The sequence below is a fragment of the Gobius niger genome (assembly GCF_951799975.1).
Source record: "Gobius niger genome assembly, chromosome: 21".
NCBI lineage: Eukaryota > Metazoa > Chordata > Actinopteri > Gobiiformes > Gobiidae > Gobius > Gobius niger.
In genome coordinates this window covers 16,001,379-16,022,645 of record NC_136872.1, presented here as the reverse complement: position 1 = coordinate 16,022,645, position 21,267 = coordinate 16,001,379, and the positions used below count along the sequence as shown (strand labels likewise).

At 39.1% G+C, this 21,267-nt stretch overlaps 1 protein-coding gene across 1 annotated transcript; it reads left to right on the top strand.

The window, feature by feature from the left end:
• Positions 1-9,134: 9,134 nt before the first annotated feature.
• Positions 9,135-13,655, top strand: LOC306980864 (amino acid transporter heavy chain SLC3A2-like; the record flags this gene model as incomplete). Its single annotated transcript, XM_079580397.1, has 10 exons — positions 9,135-9,328; positions 9,406-9,590; positions 10,494-10,667; positions 10,744-10,838; positions 10,954-11,096; positions 11,565-11,671; positions 12,040-12,242; positions 12,459-12,533; positions 12,615-12,834; positions 13,206-13,655. The coding sequence occupies 10 exons, from the start codon at positions 9,135-9,137 to the stop codon at positions 13,343-13,345; spliced, it is 1,536 nt and encodes a 511-aa protein (XP_079436523.1). The 3' UTR covers positions 13,346-13,655.
• Between the last annotated feature and the right edge of the window lie 7,612 nt (positions 13,656-21,267).

Sequence of the window (21,267 nt, the reverse complement as noted above, 5' to 3'; positions counted from 1 at the left end):
TACTTTGATTGACAGGCTGTTAGCATTAGAGCTAATGGCGCGGGCTCAGTTGCGACCAATCTGTACGTCACACGAGGGTCTGAAGATCCCGCCCTTATGCCCTTTTTAGGAACATGCTACGTCAGAGCTGAATAGGAGGAGTCTGTAAATCCGCCATGATTTCCCCCTCGAACGTAGTTATTATGGCAAACAGGGACGAATGAGCAGATGGAGTCTATTAATATTGTTTATGGCCCAAAATAAAATGTTCAATTAAATTCAAAATATTATGTCAACAGTGGATTAAACTAATGTCCAGTGACTTGGCACTGGTGAAACTTACATAATGGGCAAAGGAAAACTCGATGAATTTAAAGAAATTTTTTGGCTGCCCTTTTCACGCCTTGTACAAGACTTGATTTGTAGAAACTAACTTTGTTGATTGAGTGAAGTGTGGGTTTCAGGGTGGGGGAGGGATTTTTTGGTGCTTCTGTGTGTTTGACATGTTTTGTCCTTCAATTGAAAATTTCAATAAATATATTTGCGGAAAAGAAAAAAGGAAAACTAAATTGAAAAAACTATTGCTATTATAACTTAATCAACTACTATAAAAGAGGACAAAATGTTTTCTGTTTTATTTCCTAAATGGCACCAGCTTTTGTGGCCCTCAATCCTATACAGTATTACTAAACAAAAAGCTACATGTTTCAAAACCCTGTACCAAAATAGAAACCTTTTTGTGTAGACTTGGTTTAGCATTAGGATTTTAATCTTGAGTAAGTGTTGCAGTCAAACCCTTTATAAATGCACTCATTCAAATGATTCACAGCAAAGAGGAATGGCACGGTTTGTTTCAGTAATGCATTGCCCTCAGATTTACATGATGTGTGGTCTTTGTCAAAACTTACCAACCCATACAAGCAAAAGCTGTTTTGAAACATTTCCTACACCAGCTGCGTGTCAGCTTTACACTGTGTTTACAATCTCAAAAAATCTGGCAGCGGTGGGATTTGAACCCACGCCTCCGAAGAGACTGGAGCCTTAATCCAGCGCCTTAGACCGCTCGGCCACGCTACCATGTGCTGTTTCAGGCTGCAGGCTTCCTGTGTGTTTTTCACCAACCCCCAAAGTCTGTTTGAACTAATTTACATAAGTGTATCAGCAAGAAACATAGAAAGCAGGAACCTTGAAGCAAATATAGTCCTTTCTCTAACATCTAGTGCATATCCTTTTTACTGTGTATACTATAAATGTTATTCCTGGATGAAATCTGGAGTGAGAACAGAAAATGTATGTAAACTATCTGTGTTCAGGTTTACCAGAATCACCCACTTCTTCAGAGCTGCTCTTTACTAAAGCACGTTCTGTTTGACTAATTGTTCATCTACATCTGAACTGGACTTTTAACGATGGCTATAAGCTGATATTTTAGTCATAGTGTCAATCATACCGTACTGTATGTTTGTTATACAGTTATTTACACTGGTTCTTTTTTTTTTTTTTTATCTTTTTTTAGTCCAATACCTCCAATACATAGTTAGTCTGGTATAAGTTTAGAATACTGCCTTTTGTTCAGTGCATTGTGATTAAACCTGTAATATATTCTTTCTTCCTTTAGGTGTCTCCGAGGCTTACGGGACATTCCTCGTGCACATGCAACAAAGGCATCGAATTTCCTCAACTCTAAAGGTAACATATTAAACTTTATGACATCTTTGCTGCAAAACCGTCTGGATAAGCTTTTTGCGGTCCTATTACGTAACATGAATTTATGTTAAAGGCGAAGAAAACCAAATGTTAAAGTCAAGGAAAACCTTTAGCGCTTCAGTTTTTCTACAATTTCATGTTACTAGTTTTTTGTGATACAGTTTATGTAAAAGAACTATAACAATTGTATTCTCCTTAAAGGGTAGCCTTGCCAAACATAAACATGAGAGTATTTCAGCAGTAATATCGTTTTGTTTCATTTCATTTTTCAGACAGTGAGTAAATCATTTGTACCCTTTGTCACCTTTGTAAAGATACTGGTTTTATCGTGACTCTGTGAGGCAGATAGCGTGAGCGCATTATCCAGCCCACAGCTCAAAGGTTGGCCCCGTTGTCTGGTAATTGCTTGGGTAAATTGAGGGGAAAATGTGCAGCTGGTCCAAATGAGGTAAATATTTAATTTGACTGCTCCTGTACAGTTCACCTTCGGATGCACGATGCCTTTAGCTCTATGGTTAATGCGATGAACAATAAAGAAAAGTCTCTCAAAGTGCAGATGAAGATTAAATTGCCAAATGAATGAATAACAAATATATAGAATAACTGTCCTCTGCAAAGGCACTGAGCCCTATCTTGCAAATGTTGAATGTATAAAGTAGTGTGAGCAAATGTTTCTTAATTGTGTATAACGTAGGCTACTAAAACGAATAATTATGGTGCTTATCTGGAAATGTTACAGATCCGATTACTTAAACTGGTAGTTTACACACACAACAAAACTGGTAATTTAAAGTAGGTCTATGACTTTGAAGTGTCAGTATTTGTTAGCAGCAATGTCCACCATTCTAATAATGGTGTTCATTCTAATAATTAATAGTTTGCTTAACCATCTGGTAGAGCACACCTTATTGAATCATGTGTTGTTTCTAATTCTGCCTATCTCTACCATTCTCTACCAAGTGTGTAATACTCAAAATATCCAGTTTACAATACTCATAAATATCCAGTTTAGATAAGGGCTGGACTAGTTTGGACTGTTTTATGCTGGATTGGATTGGTTTAGATCTGGCTTGGATTTGTTTGGACTGGTTTATGCTGGTTTGGACTCGTAAAGACCTGGTTTGGACTGGTTTAGATCAAGTTTGGACAGGTTTACATCAAGTTTGGACTGATTTAGGCTTCTTTTGACAACTTTTAGACTGGCTTAGACCAGTTTTAGACTGATGTAGATTAGGTTTGGACTGGTTTATGCTGATTTGGACTGGTAAAGACCTGGTTTGGACTGGTTTAGATCAAGTTTGGACTGATTTAGGCTTCTTTTGACAACTTTTAGACTGGCTTAGACCAGTTTTAGACTGATTTAGATCAGGTTTGGACCGGTTAAAAAATGTTGTTTGTCTCCCAAATGGTTAGAAAATACTTCTTCTTTTTATGGTTGTGTGGGTAGCATTTACTGGTGGACGTAAACCTATTCAGAGTGTTATTTGCTTGACACATTTCACGCCACATGCTACCTACGTGTTAATGCTGCCTCTTCTGTGCCTGGCTATTTTTAGGAGAAGAATAAAAATAGCAGAGGATGGTTTCGATCCATCGACCTCTGGGTTATGGGCCCAGCACGCTTCCGCTGCGCCACTCTGCTGACTGACCTGTAGGGGGAGGAGGGGGAGTTAAATACTCTGCACATTTGTCAGTCAGCCCACAGAAAGGCGCACTCTTGCATAACACTGACCATTGTGTTCTCATTCACAGGGGGGGTGGAGGCGAAGAAGAGGGGCTTACAGGAGGGGTCACCGCTTGTGGAGTGAAAGAGAAGACCACGATGTACTGCACTCGTCCCAAAGGCTTGAACCGAATGCTAAAAAGTGAGAAACAAAAGTGGTGTCAAATGAACTACATTCCAGCAAGGATAGACTTAGATACTGAATTTGTATATAGTGTGTGAAATGTGACTTTAGAGAAGACCACAACATGTAGATGTGCAAAGAATCCAATCTAAAATGCTAAAGAATGCGTTTGTATATGAATTTACTTTGTTGTTGATTGGAATCTATAAATGTGCTTTGCAAAAATACCACATTTTTGGCTTGTGTGGGAAATAGTCAAGCTCAGAGTCAGCCCTGAACACTTCATAAGGACTTTAAAGCAGTTTTGTTTAGTACTCATCAAAGTGTCATTGTTTCTCTATTTTAACTTCATCCTGAGAAAAACATTGTGGAGGCCTGAAGTTCATCGAGTCAGAAACAATGCCATGAAAGAGCTGATCTGGTTTGAACTGGCTCTCTCCTGTGCTCATTCTGTTCAGGGTTTTTGCAGACTCTCAAAAGGATCAGACAGGATTTCTGCTGCATAGTTTTGTATTCTCCTGCAGGCGTTTGTCAGAACAAACGGTCCCACAGTCAAGCTGAAAAATGTTCATTCAGTTTATAGACATTGTTTGAAAGCAGGATTATTAGTTAGAAGTCGCAATGTTTTCAATGTTTGCAAAAAGTGAAGAAAAAAAGGAAATCAGTGAAAATGTTTTGGAGTCCGAGGGCAGAATTTCTTATTTTTTGGACAATTTTTTAAAGAATAGGAACGATAACACAAAAAGAGATTTTTTCCAGTCATAGTTAGTGGTTGTGTGAGGCCATTTATGGTGAAACAACTGAGTTTACTATTTTTAAATCATAATGAAAAAAGAAAGTACCAAAAATTAAACGATCAAAGGTTTATGATCAAGAGGAATAGGCTGTTAGATTATAGGTCAGGTAAGTACTTTATTTGTCATTGTACAAGCGTACAACGAAATTGTGTTCAGGTGTTAGTCATATACAGAACCTTCTCCACAACTATGGCGATGACACAGCGGAAGAAAATGGATGGATGGATTTAAAAAGAGCAAACTCAGTTTTTTCACCACAAATGGCTTCACACAACCACTAACTGAGTCATATTCCTCAAATCGTCAAAAATTCTGCCAGGGTATATAAACCTTCAAGCAAAACTGTAGTTCTGCAAGAAAAAAAAAATGTTCAGAGATAAGACAAGAAGCAAAGGTATAAAGTAAAGTGAGTTTGAGCTTCTTTGTTAAAGTAACCTCTAAATATATTTTAGATATTTATTTGTATATGATTTAGATATAATTTTTTTCTGATATTTGAATTAGAAGTAAACAGTGTTCATTTTGACAACATATTTTCAACTTCAAACTTTTCAATTGTAGTCTAGTTTTAGTCGACTTAAATTGCATGTCAATTTAGTCGACTAAATTTAAGACTAATTTAGTCGACTTTGCATTTCTAATATTCATTATAAGACTTCATGGGGCTGCTCCCACACAAATAAAGCACAGACCTGTTCATTTGGCAGTGAATTTAAATGATATGAGGCTCTTTCTGACTGTCAATAGAATTTTGGATAAGTTTAGTCTCTCCTTTTCATTTTTATTTAGTCTTATTTTAGTCGACTAAAATATCTGGACATTTTAGTTACAGTTTTAGTCTCATGAGAAACTAGTTTAGTTTTAGTCCAATTTTAGTCACTTTGACCAATTTTAGTCACTTTGACTAAAATTAATACTTATTATTGTAGTCGACGAAATTAACACTGGTAGTAAAGGCAATGAGAAGCACGGTTTTATAGAAGTAGTAAAAATAGTGCATTCACTTCTCTAATTTTGACATTTTTTCAAGATGAAGCGACATTTGCTCTCCCAGAAATGTCCCAATAACAGATTTTAAGTATTAGTCACTGACAGTGCTTTCTGTACCGTACATCTAAAGCTGACACAGCAAGTATACATCCAAATATAAACTTAAAGTAAACATCAACCCCCGGCTACAGTTCTCTTTCCAGTAAAACCAGTGTACATGTCCCAGCCTAAATTTTGCCACACCATAAACATGTTTACCCTTCCCCTTCCCCCCCTACTGTCTGCCCTTTCCTCTATATCCACTGGCCCCTCCCTTTTGAGAACAGACCACGCCCTCTCTCTTCTGCTTCCTGCTGAACTTGTTTTTCCCACCATCTCCCCTGATACGCTCCCTCCCTTTAGCCAGTGTTGTTTTATCAGCTGGAAAGTTGTTGTTGCAATATCATGTACACGGTATGAGTAGGAAATTGTAAACATGGCTGCTCCAGGTATTTTCGAACAGCTCCCCAACTGAAAGGGAGGGGTCTTTTTCTCTGTTAAGTTATATCTGTGAACACCCCAAAAAGTGGGAAAAACACACACAGGTTTTACAATAGGTCACACAATAGTTCAACCTGAGATTAAGACATCCAATATTGTAGACTTTATGCTGTGAGTATGGATATTAGGTCATTCTCTGTCTTTGTAAATCCAACATCTTTGAACAATTCATTTGGTAACGTAAGCTAAATTTCATTAAAAAAACACTCACCATCATGGCTTCAACGTGTGTGTCAAGTCTGAAGCAACTTATTGTGCTAAACTTTGCCAAAACGTTGTGTAAGCTGTGATGTGAAGAGCTTACAAGCTAGATTCCTGCTAACCTAGAATTAAAGTAATATTAAGGTTTGATGCACAGTTCACTCCATGCTAAGATTAACAAAAACAAAACAGTGAACCTAAGGCTGATCAGAATAAACTAAATAAATTGCTTTTTGTATCGCATAAAATCACTGCTTGCTTGTTTAGTTTAAAAGTTGGTTTATAAGATGAAATATAAGTTTGTTTACTTCATTGTAAGTAGATGCAAGATCAGTTTCACACATTATGTAACTCAAAGGGGAACACTACATTTCTAAGAAGTCTGCTGTAAATGTGTCAAGCCACAAGAAGAAAGTGGGACAACACTAAGCTCTAAGTGCACTATGTACCTTTTATTTAAAAAAAAAAAAATGTTTTATTGCCATGTAAACTCATTAGACTGGGCCATGTTGTGCGAAAGGGGGTGAAGTGCAGAGAGACACACTTAGTAAATTGTGTGGAGACTGTCTACAGCCTAAAACGAAGGCATTGACTTGATTAGATTATGTGTTTGTTAATGATGATTGAAATGTGAGTAAATCAGCATGAGTACAATAGAAATCTTTAATCAAACACAGCAAGTGATCTGAATACTGTCGTTCATCAGCAGAGCAAAGAAAAGGGTACTTAAATCACTCTAATTAAGAGGATTAACTATTTGTGTGAAGTAAATGGGGTCTCTCTCTTTGTGCAAGGGTAATTGCATGTCCTTATTGAAGCCTCATTGTTTCTACTATGTTAGGTCCAACCACAGAACACACCATAGCATCTAGAATAAGTAACATTTGTAACATTTGTTTCAAGTTGAAACAAAAATCCTCAAACACCTGTATTTGTGTTGTAACATGGAGTGTTTTTGTTAACCCCAAAATGTGCATATAATTGAATGAACCAGTTGATGTATATAAAGATAATAATAGAAATAGAAAATAATAGAAAATAGCCAAGTAGAAATTGGTGGGGAACACATTGCTGTTTTGAAGAAATGCAACAAAACACAACACAACAAAACACTGGTAGATTTCATTTCTGGAACGTAGCCATTTTACTCTACCTCTAACCACTTTGACCAAATTAATTTAATAATGCTTAGATCTAATTTTATCATAGCTTATATGTTTTGTTGTAGAACATTGGGGCAAAGGAAGTTATATGAAATTTAAAGGTGCATTATGCAACTTTTTAGGTGGAAAAAAAAGTTGATTATTGTGTGTATTTGGCCTTGTAGTGACCCAGTGGCTGTATGAGTGGTCAGCATGGCGCCTTTACTTTCGATCACAGTGGTCTCTACAACGCTCCAGGATCTATTGGTTTGTAGGTTTTCTGGTGAGAGGGACCGTCAGCAATGAAAACCGTGCAAACAATTGATCCTGGAGCATCTTAGAGACCACTGTGATCGAAAGTAAAGGCGCCATGCTGACCACTCATACAGCCACTGGGTCACTACAAGGTCAAATACACACAATAATCAACTTTTTTTCCCACCTAAAAAGTTGAATAATGCACCTTTAAAAATTTTGGACAGATTCAGCCTGTACCTTTGTCTCTGTATTTGTTCTTGTACTCTGTCTATGCTTAAGTTTATATACTAGCTCGGAGTAAAATGCTCTATTCAATACCCAAGTAACATCAGCTTTATTTTTATTAAACATAATCAAAAACAAATACCATAGTGGTGAGTAAAAACAGTAAATTCATAGTTAATTGGAAAAGATTACCCACAGTGGGGCCAGTGAGTAAAATAAAAAGTTATTGGCAAGTCCTGATGAGGATATTGTGTGAATATGTGCTTCACGTGAGCAGCAGACTAAGTGATTTTCCAAACGCCGTGTTCATAAACAAACGTCTGTAAAGGTCTCCAATGGCGTATTGCATTTCTAAAAACAAGATGACATCGGCCCAGCACAGCCACGTTTCTTATCACAAATGCACACACGAGGAGGAGAGTAACGTGAGAGCAGAGGGAGCGTGCGCGCTGATTGGCTGAGCCCTGCGGCCGTGGGCGGGTCTCCTCCTGTTCCTACAAATACTACACACGTCAGACTAATGCGCTTAGAAACAAGAAGGAGCAAACTACACATAACGGAACACACGGAAACGGCCTTTTCTCTAATTTTACAGGTATTTTCTTTTACTCTCTGGCTCTTCGCTCTCTTTTTGTTGTTTTATTTCGATTTTGAGTTTGAAAAGGAGCTAAATTATCACGCGCGGCTTCCTTCCTCGTGTCTATGGGTGACGTAGGATTTCATCATCCTCAAAAAGAGCGCTCAACAGGCTTTCAAGGCATTATACTTTATTGTACGGCGTTTTAAAGTGTTATTCTTTCATTGTAATGTCGACAAATTCATACCCTATGTGTTGCCATTTAAAATAACGTAACGCTATATATGTATTTTGTGTAGTTTTGCTCACATTTATTTTATTTTATTTTATTTTTTTGTCTGGCTAACCTTTTGTATGGTTTCATATATCAGTTAACAAACGCCTTTATAAAATTGTATGTTGCAAGCAAGTCGTGACTGCTTTGTTAGACCAAAAGAGCAGGATTAGAAGCTGGTCATGGCTACATTTTGAACAATGTAATTCATTAGCAGTCATTTGGCCTACTTTTCCTTGGCAAGTCTAATCACCCATTTTGATGTAGAATAATGGGTTGCCATGTGACCTAGTTTAGCTGGTTAAAGGGACTATACTGAGTTTAAAAATGTGAAAACTAAGCATGTTCCTCCGCCTACATGTTCCAACAATGTCCTAATGTGTAGAATGAGCTCAGACCGGTTCAACACAACTGCCTCTAAAATCCTCAAAAAGTGTGTTAATTCGGGTCCGAAGTGCCCAACTTCTACAATAGCTATAATGGGAAAATAAAGAGCAAGGCATGAAAACTGGCGAGGTAAAAAAAAAGAAATTGAAAAAGTTACAAATGATCCTACTTTTTTGTGGTTGTTCCATTACAGAATTGCTAGTTTGAGCAATGACAAAGGACACGGAGATCGACATGAAGGAGGTCGAGCTGAACGAGGTGGACCCGGAGAAGCAGCCCATGACGGGCGACGGGCAGGCGGCCGGGGAGAAGAACGGCAGCGTGAAGCTCAAGGTGCCCGACGATGAAGTGGCTTTCACCGGTCTCTCTAAAGAAGAGCTCATGAAGGTCGCTGGCACTCCCGGGTAAGCTCTGAACACGAGCCTTTATTCAGTGTAAGCGCTTATATTTCAGATTTTGACTTTTTCCTTCATTGTTGCAGATGGGTGCGCGCCCGCTGGGTGCTGCTGATCCTCTTCTGGCTCGGCTGGGTGGGCATGTTGGCTGGGGCCATTGTGATCATTGTGAAAGCTCCTCCGTGTAAACCCATCCCCGAAATGAACTGGTGGAACGAGGGGCCCCTGTACCAAATCTCTGACCTGGAAGCCTTCTCCGACGGACTGGAAGGTAATGTCCCCTGTGTCATAACACTAAATATAACCATAGTGCCCTCTTTAGTCTCTTGGCAACCAATCATCATTCAAGTATCTTTAGCTCTCGTGAGTGGTTAGGGATCTTGTGAATCAGCACTGGTTTAATTATATAGTTCAGTTCAGGGATTACTGTTGAATCGTAGGGCAGCCATAGAAAAACTACTACTACAACTTGCAAATTATTGACGCCTAGTGCCACTTCAGAGTATTTTATGTCTGAAGTACGTTTTTTATCTAAAATCTAATATGTGGCTTCAGCTAAAACCGGTTTAGGTCCCATTGTCTCTAAGTAATGACTTGGAAGTACAATACTGAAAACCACTAGACTTGTTCAAGATACCGAACTGCTGACGAGGCTGACCAAGTTGGCTCAAAGTCTAAAGGACGCATCAAAAAAAACAATGAGTCAATCTTTTCAGAGGTTTCAGAGGTTTGATTCCTGTGGCCGGTGTTTCGCAAAGCAATTTTCCTGACTTGTTCCTTAATGTGCACAACAGCACTGACACAGCTGCTGTCCTTAAGAGCGTTACTAAGGAGCGCTCGGGTTTCCTGCCGGCTTTTGGAGGGCTTCCAGGAACCACATGTGACTTAGTGGTGCTTTTCAATTGAGAGGCCTCCTTGTGCTATAGCTCACGTGGCGAACAGTGTGGGTAGGGGGGGATATTCTCGTGCTGTTCCCTTCTTGGTCATGAGCAGTACTAGCTCTCCTCCCAAAAATATTAAAGAAAACAGGACTATGTAGGTTACAATAAACATAATGGTTCCTGGTATTTTATGGCAATGCTTCCTGTTCCTACTTCTCCTTTCAACACATTTCCATTCTGTAGAGTGAGAAATTCCTCTCCTGAGTGTTTTTGCTTGTTCTTTTGACCTCTAGGCGTGGAGCCCAAGCTGGACAACATGAACCAGCTGAAGGTTAAGGGTCTCATCATTGGCCCTCTTCACAGAGTCCAGAAAGACCAGCCAAGCACCCTCAGTCTCAAAGTACTCGACCCCACTCTGGGCACCGAGACGGCCCTGCTGTCTCTGGTGGAGAGGGCCCACAAGAAGGGTACGGAATATGGTGTTTAATTAGGATATTTTGATGGGAATTGGCTTTTGAACTTGCTCCTCCATTTGTGTTTTAGGCATCTCTGTTATTCTTGACCTGACTCCAAACTACAAGGCATCCTCCCTGTGGTTCTCATCTGGAGATGAAGCTGATGTAATTGAGAAAGTTAAGGTATGAGAGACAACACCATACATCTTCTTCTTGTTCCATGCTTTAGAAAATATTACTAGCGTGCTAATGTTTTTGCTTTCTTTGTGCTGAATTGTATTGGTATTTTAACTTTCAGGAAGGAGCAGAGTACTGGCTGAAATTGGGCGTCGACGGCATCAAAGTGTCCGATGTGACTGTCCCGGCTCGGTCTCCGGACTGGTCTAAGCTTCAGGCTGCTGTCCAAGGAAACCGCACCGAAGACAGTGACACCAAGAACAAGTGCGTGCAGTTTCCACAGATTGAGATATGAATGATACTCTCTGCATCCTGAAGTAAAGGACAGAATAGCTAATAGGTTGAAAGTTTGGTCAAAGAATTTGCTTAGAAAAGGAAGAATCTTGACTTGACGGTCATGATAAACTCAGTTGGGTCAGTTGAGAAAATGCTCCGGGCAAACCCAGATAAAACATAGATAAAGCCCAAGATAGAAAATACTTGCGAGGGTGAAGTCTAAAGGACGGGCATTGCAAAGATTCAAAGCGTTCCAATTGCAGCAGGGGTTTGTGGGAGGAGGGCAAGAAGGGACTAGTTGAAAGGCCATCCACAACAAGCGGTACAGTGTGGTAAATGCGACCCCTTGTGTAGAGAATAAGGCATAACAATAGAATCAGTCAATCGCTCTCAGGTCATTTATTAAAGTTTGGATTTTCTGTTTTTCTGGACTAAATCGTATGCTTTATTTTGTAGGCTGCTGATGGGAGTGGCAACGGGAATATCGGCTCCTGAAGTGTCTCTGCTTGCAAACACGTCTGGCATTGACCTGCTCCTGTCCGACACGCTGACCTCCCAGAAAGGTACAGTTTTGCCTAATCTAATCTGACTTTACCTTTTTAAAGCTCTTTTAAAACGATCGTTGACCAAAGTGCTGTACACGAAGATCAAAGCACAGCCTTTTCGCAAGTCATAGTTTTAGATTGACAGGAAATTAAATAACGGAAGGCTTTTTTTGTTTTTTTTATCTTGGTGGTAGCAAGCCTCCTGTTTGGTGCCTGGAAAATCCGCAGTGTTGGTAGAGAACAAAACAAAAATCTCAGTCTGGCATCATTGTTCAAGGCTCCCAAAATGAGTAGCCTTACAATTTGGTTGAAGACGACGTTTTATTCCCCCCTTTAATAAACTTCTCAGGCGTAATGTAACATGATGATAATTTCCTTCTTTGCAGCTGCGTTGGAGAGATTGAAAACCATGGATCTCCTGAGCGCCCAGAAGCTGCAGTTGGGATGGGGCGTTGGCGCAGCTCAGAGCGAACAGCTGACCAAGGAGGCCACCGCTCCAGGCCTGGTCCGCCTCTACCAGCTCCTGCTCTTCACCATGCCCGGCACCCCTGTGTTCACCTACGGAGACGAGATTGGGCTCACTGCGGAGGTATGACACTGAACACCAAGGATTGTCCATTTTTAGCCTCGTTTTGGTTCTGATTCAGCAATATCATGTCATCTTTTTGGTACAATTTGCTGAATAAAGAAATTACTTACAAATACAGAATACCAGATGAAATGTTCAGTTCAATCCTTCACAATTCACAATTTAATTTGTTGGAATTTAAATAATTTATGGGTGAAAATGTTTTGTTTTTCTCAGGGCAACACATCTCCTAAAATGGTTTGGGATGTAGACCAGGAACCAGCAGAAGGCTCTGTTAACGAAACCGCTGAGGTGAGCCTGCGTTGCCCGTCATGTGCCATCCTTATCTTTCAAAGTATGTAAAATCTAATCTTGTGTCTTTCTTTGCTCCAGGCTGTGCGAAAAGAGCGTGTTGACACTCGAAAGTGGTTCAAAACTCTCAGCGATCTGAGAGGAAAGGAGCGCTCTTTGCTCCACGGAGACTTCTACAAACTGGAGGGGTCCGACGCGTCCCTGTCCTACCTGAGGCTGTGGGACCAGAGCGAACGATACATCACAGTCGCCAACTTCGGCTCAGCGACAGAAACGGTCTCTCTCAAACCTCAAGTAGCAGGTCAGTGCACTTTTCCTGGACCGAAATGAATGAAACTACGTATTTAATCACACTTAAAGCAGAAAATGTAATAGATGTAACAGAACTACAGTACATGAAAGTTAAGCTTGGACGTGCAGCCGAAAGCCTAGTGAGTAAGGTTGCTGCACATGTGCCGGAACAGGCATTGAATTACAGTATTTGGGGATTAAAATTACATTACAAAGCAATAAATTGGACTTGCTTTTGCTTGTATGAACCCGGAATTTGCTCAATGTCTCTCAAAGAAAGAAAAGCAATGTTTTGAATAGTTCAAGGGAAGCTCACATACACTAGTTATTGCTTAATTTTCATTGCTTGTGCTTGAACAATGTGTTTCTTGTTTCCTACAGAGGGAGTGGAGTTACCAGAACAGGCCAAAGTCAAGCTCTCCACTGATGCGGAGCTGGAGCCTGACACCATGGTGGATTTGAACAAGATCCAGCTGAAGCCTGGTCAAGGGGTCCTGCTGCAGTTCCCCTACGTGGCATAAAGAGGGCGCCACCTACCACACGCAGAAAAGATTACACTTTAAAGATGAGGAGGGCATGACACTAGAGAAAAGCTAAGAAATGCAAGATAAATTGGCCATACATTCTAAATTGGTCAATGTTTTATCATAAGAAGCACCCAATGCAGGTTTTGTCTCTTTCTAAATCTTTGTGTGAAACATTCCATACTTTTTGGGCATTTCCGTTCCAGTCTTTTTTTTATATTTACTACGTATTTTTAAGTGTTTGGTTTGGTCAAAGTTTTACATGGATGATTGTGGGTTTGTGAAAAGAGTTGGCGAGACTTTTATCTGTGGGTGACCGTGAAAATATGTTGCAATGCAAGTGTTGTACCTCCCAACATGATGACTAAGTGAGGAGGAATAAACAAGGTCTGCTCCCTCTACTGTTGTCTGATGTGTATTTCAAACCTAATGCAGGGTTTCTGTGGGGCACTAGAAAGTCATTACATGATTTATTGACAAAAGCAAGGTAGCTAGTATAACATATAGTAAAGCAGTTAGTATAATATCTGTAGTCAAAAATAGCAAATACAAAGTAGGCGTGGTGAGAAGTCTTCTCACTGAGGTAGACTGACGATCTGGCAGAGATATGAAGGAGAGCCCGTGCTTACATGCTGCAGGTGATGAGTGGAGTGGATTCAGGGGTGCCAGCCCTTAGCCAGCCAGGGAGCAGGAGCAGCCACACCCACCAGGGAACAGAAGGGCAGAATCCAATGCCACGCCCACAGCAGCAACACACAGACATACACTACAACAAATATTTCATATGGTGCATGCTTACTGTAGAAATATCGTTTATGTAAAATAAAAACGGAGAAAGATGGGGAAAAAAGTTGATTCACTACCAGGTTGAATACAATTTAATGCTTTTGAGCTAGATTCAAGCTGCTCTTGCTTCGTGTTCTATTCGGCTCAATCTTGTAGCCAAGATACTACAATAAAAATATGACACAAGCACCATCTACAGGAACAATGGAAAAATACAAGATAAGTAAATGAATAAAGACAGATAAAGGAGTTGCTGTTCAACAGAGCCACATATTCACACCTTGATGTAGTTTGTGCATTGTCCATTTCGCACAAGTCATTTTACAGACCTTGGATGTTCAAAAAGCGAATGAATGGGGACCACATGTTGCTATATACAGTGGGTACAAAGTAGAATAAAAATAAAAAAAATCTATTTGCTAAATTCCAGAAGAATGAGAGATAGGATTTTCTATCTTCTATAGATGATAGAAAAGATAGAAGATATCTAGAAGTTATATATCTTCTATCTAAGTTCTATCTAACTTTTTACAAAACCAAAAGATGACATACATTTCATTAATATTTGGTAGTATTGCCTTTAAACTGTATATCTTGGGTCAGGGTTTTGCATAATCCTTCCACAAGCTTCTCACAGTAGTTGACAGGAATTTTGTTTCATGCTTTAACTTCCTGGCTGATGTCTTTTTGGAGTACGGGCTTCTTCCTGCAGAGTTCCCTCTCAGCCCATGTCGGTTGTACTTGTTTCACTTTGGATAATGACAAACTCTTACTCTTACTCGCACGTTCGTCTCTGGGACACAGACCCCACCTTCTTTCTGATCTGTATGATGTCATTTCCATCATTGTTTTAACCAATGAACCTGGACCTTCAAGTGTCTTCAAATTGCACCCAAGGATGAACTAGACTTGTGCTTCCAAGGTCACGACATCATCATCTGGGCTTTCCCAAATAGTTTAAAGGTATAGTAATTGTATGTAAACTTCTGACTTTCTAAAAAGTAACAAAAACATGCAAATGTGTCTTTTTCTGAAGTGTATGTAAACATGTGGTTCCCGCTGTATGTTTTATGTTTCCTGTTGTATGATTGAACTGAGAAAAATCCTAGTTCGTGAATCTGTTTTCTCTCCACTGATGCGGAGCTGGAGCCTGACACCAGCAAGATCCAACTGAAGCCCATCAAGGGGTCCTGCTGCAGTTCCCCGACCTGGCAAGAAGAGGGCGCCACCTACCACACGCAGAAAGGATTACACTTTGAAGATGAGGAGGGCATGACACGAGAGAAAAGCAAAGAAATGCAAGATGAACTGGCCATGCATTTCTTCACATGGGTCAGTAAATGTTTTCACCCAATGCAGCTTTTCTCTCTTTCTAAATCTTTGTGTGAAACATTCCATACTTTTTGGGCATTTCCGTTCCAGTCTTTTTTTTTAATTTGCTATGCATTTTTAAGTCTTTGGTTTGGTCAAAGTTTTACATGGATGATTGTGGGTTTGTGAAAAGAGTTGACGAGACTTTTAAACACTGAGTGACAGTTTTGTACCTCCCAACAGGGTGACTAAGTGAGGAGGAAAAAACAAGGTCTGCTCCCTCTACTGATGTGTATTTCAAACCTAATGCAGGGTTTCTGTGGGGCAGCAGAAAGTCATTATATGATTTATGACAAAAGTAAGGCCTTGAAACTCATTAACAAGCATTACATCTTGATTCAAACTGGCATTAATTCTAAATGTATATTTTCTTTTGAGGCAGAACGCTGTTAATGACACTACTCAACTATTTTTACTGCATACATTCATCGAAAACAAAATTCAGCAGCAGTTCTGCTCAAAAGTTGCCCATTTGTCCAATTTATTTTGAATGTTAATACTGCAAATCTTATAAATTGAATATGACGAAATGAATATGATGAAAAGCATTACATTTGCTGCCACTTGTAGAAACCCTGTAATAAGAATATTCACTCAGGGTTCGGTATTCCTTTACCTTGTTGACTAAACATGCTTCACATAGAGTCGCTAGAGTTTTCAGGTCTCTTTCAATCGCCTCTGTGTTATGATCTGGTGGTCTAATTGTATTGTGTGTTTGGAAAAAGCTCTACTGTGATTTTCCGACTATACAAAGACATTCAAAAACACGATGCCTGAGTTAAAATGCATGAAAATGAAGTGCTATTTATTACCATAACAACATCAGCAGACCCATTCCATTGTTTTGGCTGAGGTTACACAAAAAAGTTACCATTTTCAGTCAAACTTCAACATAACGGATTGAACAGAAGCACAAACCCACTGTTTTTACATAGACAAAGATAACATAACCAAGCATTTTGTCTCACATAAAAAGCATATAAGAGTTAAGTTTTCTGAGATCCCACATACGATGTATCTCCTCTGAAGGGGAAAACCTTCACCCCACTGCTCTGCAACATTTCAAAGAAAATCTGTGGCCGACCTGTGTTTCCCATAAACTTTACGACGACACGCAATCATTCAGAAATCTTTGAAGATTAAATAAGAACTTTGTCGCCCTCGTCACATGTCACAGCTTTAACGTTTATACATTTAGGTGATAGAAAGTGTTTTTCCAACAAGCAGAATGCACGACTTTGTCTCGGCAATGAAAGACGGTCTATAATGAGCAGTGTGTGTATCAAATAGTGGCAGGTAAATCTTTTAATTGTCTCAGACTTTGTGTGAGTACGTTGATGGTGATGCAATACTATATGATACTGTTTACTCCTGCTATTTGCATAAAGTATATATCTTCTTTTTTAGGCCATTACATCTCTCTACAGACAGAGGAAGAACCAGCTGAGGTGAGCGTCACTTAAAGCAGTAATACTCCTGAAGACCATGTTACAGTGGTATGCAATTTCCATGATTTTCCTTTATAAATCATTGGTTGTCTGGGTAAGAAATTCCAGTTAAATACATCATATAGGAGACAAACACAGTGATATTTGAGAAGTGAAATCAAGTTTATGTGATTGCAGGAATCATTTAAACAAAATTAGGCAACAAATTTAGGCACCACAAAAGAAAAATTCGCTCAATATTTTGTGCACCCTCCTTTTGCAGAAATAACAGCCTCTAAACCAGGGGTGTCCAAGCCTTTTTCCACTGAGGGCCACACCTCTATTGTATTAAAGTTAGCAAATTAAAATGTTACCCGTTGCTTTTTTTATTGAAGATACTTAAAGCTTACTATGAATAGATTTTTATTTATTATTTATGTATATTCAATTAAGGCCAAAAAAATAATCATTTGAATTTGCAGCGGGCCAATTAAAAGTGGGCCGCGGGCCGCAGTTGGGCCGTGGTTTGGACACCCCTGCTCTAAAGGCTTTCTATAGCTTCCAATTAGAGTCTGGATTCTGGAAGGTATTTTGGACCATTCTTCTTTACAAAACATCTCCAGTTCAGTCAGGTTTGATGGTTTCTAATCATGGACGACCCGCTTTAAATCACACCGCAAATGTTCAATAATATTCAGGTCTGGGGACTGACATGGTGATATTCCAGAACGTTGTGGTTGTTCCTCTGCGTGAATGCCTTCGTAGATTTTGAGAAGAGTTTAGGGTCGTCTTGTTGAAAGATCCAGCCCTGCCATGCATAACGCTATAACTCTATTTTAGTTTCATCAGTCCACAGCACCTTATTCCAAAATGAAGCTGGCTTGTCCAAATGTGCCTTAGCAAACCTCAAGCAACACTGTTTGTGGATTGTACAGAGAAAAGCCTTTTCCACATTATTCGTCCATACAGCATCTCCTTATGTTCTCCATATAAACTTTATTTCACTTCTCAAATATCGCTGTTTGTCTCCTATATGACAGATATACTTAAGGGGAGACACTAGGCAAAACTCTTTATTTTCAGTTTTCAGGTTTTGGGCCAAATTGGTCTCTGAACATACAAGCTTTCACCTGGGAACCAAAAATATACCTAATCTTCATAAAAACATGTTTAAATATTGCACTGATTCAATGTTTGCCCATAGATTTATATGGGAAAACGTAATTTCAAGGGCCTTTTCTCAAAATGCATTTTCCTCTCATTGTGGCGACACTATCTCAACGTCAGTAGACTTAAAATTTTCCAGCCTTGGACTGAACAATATTTTGAAGAGTTTTCAGAGGGATTTTTTAATATCTAATTCCTCGACTGATTTATTGAGTTTTGAATATAAAAAAAAATAAGGCGAAAATTCAATTTTTACAGTTTTTTCCACTAAGAAACAGATAATTTTAAAACTAAACACCATATCCCAAATCCCCTCTGAAAAAGTCTTGGTAGCTCATTCATCAATAAAATAAAATCATAAATTTGAATGTAGCTCAATCTATTACTCATATTTCGTTGCCGAAATGATGGGACATTTTGGGCATTTTTAGGCATAAAGCACCTTGTTTTTACATGAAAACATAAAATGACAGAAAACATGTAATATAATTTTCTCTCACATCTGTGCAGGTAATCTACAGCAAAAGTTTCAAACTGATATCTGGACATTTAAACATTTTCCCTATTCACCTGCAGTGTCTCGCCTTAACTGAAATGTCTTATCCAGACAACCAATATGATTTATAAAGGAAGATCCTGAACATTTACAGGGGTGCCGAAACTTTCGCATACCACTGTACATCTACATTCTCTGATCTCTCATTGATAATTCAACAATGACTGACTTCAGTTTCTTCTTATTTTGCTTTTCCGCACCAGTGAACATGAATCATAAACGATAAGGTTTCCCGATTGACTGTGTTCATGCGACGTCCTATTGTCTAAAGCATTATCTGGTTCTTAACTGATTACTTTGGGAAGCCGCTTTCCAAGATAAAAAATAAATACACATCTGCCACAAAATGTAATGTCCTCGCTGTCAACACAAATGAACAAAGGCAAAAACCACTATAGTCTTTGGCTCTCTGATAAAACATCATGTGAACACAATCCACTTTATTTCATATAACTTTTTACAGTCTTCTTAATGGCCTGTGTGATTCCGGTATAAAAGTGATGACTTTACCCACATCCCTTTGTTACAGTATCAGCAGCGTCAGCTCATTTGCATCTCAGACCCGCAGATCTAGAGGTTTAAGGTTTTTGGGGTAATTCGGTGCCGTCGCGTTGCTGTGGCGAGGGGAGGGGGAGCGTTTTGTGTCATAACGGGAATCGGGGCCCGTCATGTCGCCCTGAAACCAAGCCTCCGACTCCCTCCCTCAGATGTGCGTCTCAGTTTTACTGTTTCTCACAGCATGACCTTTTCAACACACCTCACTGTGAAACCTGCACACGCTGTCTCCTCACACACAGAGCGGGCTGGGACCATTGCTGGAAGATGTCAGCACAGTTCTGGGCTGATAGAAAGACTAATGTTTATAAGAGTTTATCTTTGGACTTACATAAGATAAGATCCAGCGCAATAAGTTAACAGTTATCTTCATTCAGATTTGTTTGATCTCATTCCAAGTAAAGAGTAGAGTAGTTTTTTTTCATATGGTACTTTTTACTTCTACCTGAGTAAAAATAATTGTTGCTTTTTTCACTGTGAGTAAATATTAAAGCAGTAAATGCTTGATTTTGATCAATAAAATGGATGTAGATCGTTTGTGCACCTTGTGCTTTAGAAATGCTGTATTTTCTGCCATTTTCCTTAAATCTTCTTTGGAAATATCACGATTTCCACATGTTTTTAGGTTTTGTTTTTGTTTTAGGTTTAATTCAGGGCGTCATTGAAAATAAATCTGAACTTTTCGCTCATATAGTTACTTGGTACTCACAGTATTCATGTGACATTTTCTCCAAGTGCTTTTTGACTTGAGTAGTTGTTTGGGTCAATACTTTTTACTTGTATTTCTGTCAAATTATTTCAAAGCAACGCTACTTTTACTTGAGTAAACATTTTGGCTTCTCAGCCCACCTCTGGTCACGGGGCCATGTTCAGTGAGTTGCGGGCCTGTTCCAAAATGACTTTTCAGCCGTCTCCAACCTTTTTTAGCTTAGAGAGATACTTTTACTTAACAGAAACGCAGAAATAGGAGAAGTTCCCTGAGGAGACTTAGTTGCTAAGATATTTCAACAAAATGAAAATGAGTTGAATTGTGTCCTATACTTTACCTTTCTTATTTATTTATATATCTATTTGGTTGTCAGATTATGTTCAAATGTTCAAAACAAAAATAAAATACAGTTGTGCCGATACGTTTACACACCCTGGTGTTTTTTTTGTTTGTTTGTTTTTTTGGCCATTTCTCCAAGAATATGAATGAAAACAATAAATGGTCAGTGATGTTGTGAAGCGGAATACCAAAATGACCCTGTCGAAAAGTTTGCACACCCCAGTTACCCCTAATACCGTGTATTCCTCCTTCAGCATCAATTGACAGCTTGGAGCCTTTCGTGGTCGTTGTGAAGAAGATCTTGTATATAATCTGATGGTAAAGTGGCCCATTCTTCTTGGCAAAAAGCCTCCAGTTCCGGTAAATTCCTGGGCTGTTTTACATGAACTGCATGTTTAAGCTCTCCCCACAGTGGTTCAATGATTCTTGAGGTGAGGAGACTGAGATGGCACTAACGTCCATATTTCACAGTAGGTCTGGTGCACTTTTCACTATAGGCCTGTTGACAACAAAAAAGTTGCTTCACAACATCACTGACCATGAGTGAATAAAAAGTGTTTGTATTTTCATACATATTCTTTAAGAAATGGGCTAAAATAATAGAAAAAAAAAAACGTGTGTAAACTTATCGGCACAACTGTATATCTAATGCATGTGAAGTTAATGTAGAAACTTTAAAGGTCTGGAGAGACACTGGTTAGAGATCCCGGCTTTAGATCAATTATTTTGATAATTTTAGGTACTTATCCATGTTGAAAAATGTGTAAAACAAATTACATTACATGTCAAAGATATTTCTATTATTTTTATTCAAGATGAATAAGTCTTTATGGATTGAGGTCCCGAAGCTACTGCAGCTGAGAACCACTGGTGTAGGGCTTATTCTGCTGCGCAGAGATTTTGCTGAATGTCTCTCCCCACTTCACCCCGTTTCAATCACTCCTCTTGAATAAAGTCTGCAGGCCAAAAAAGTCATAGAAATCCGATGTTATAACTTCTAGCTTGATTT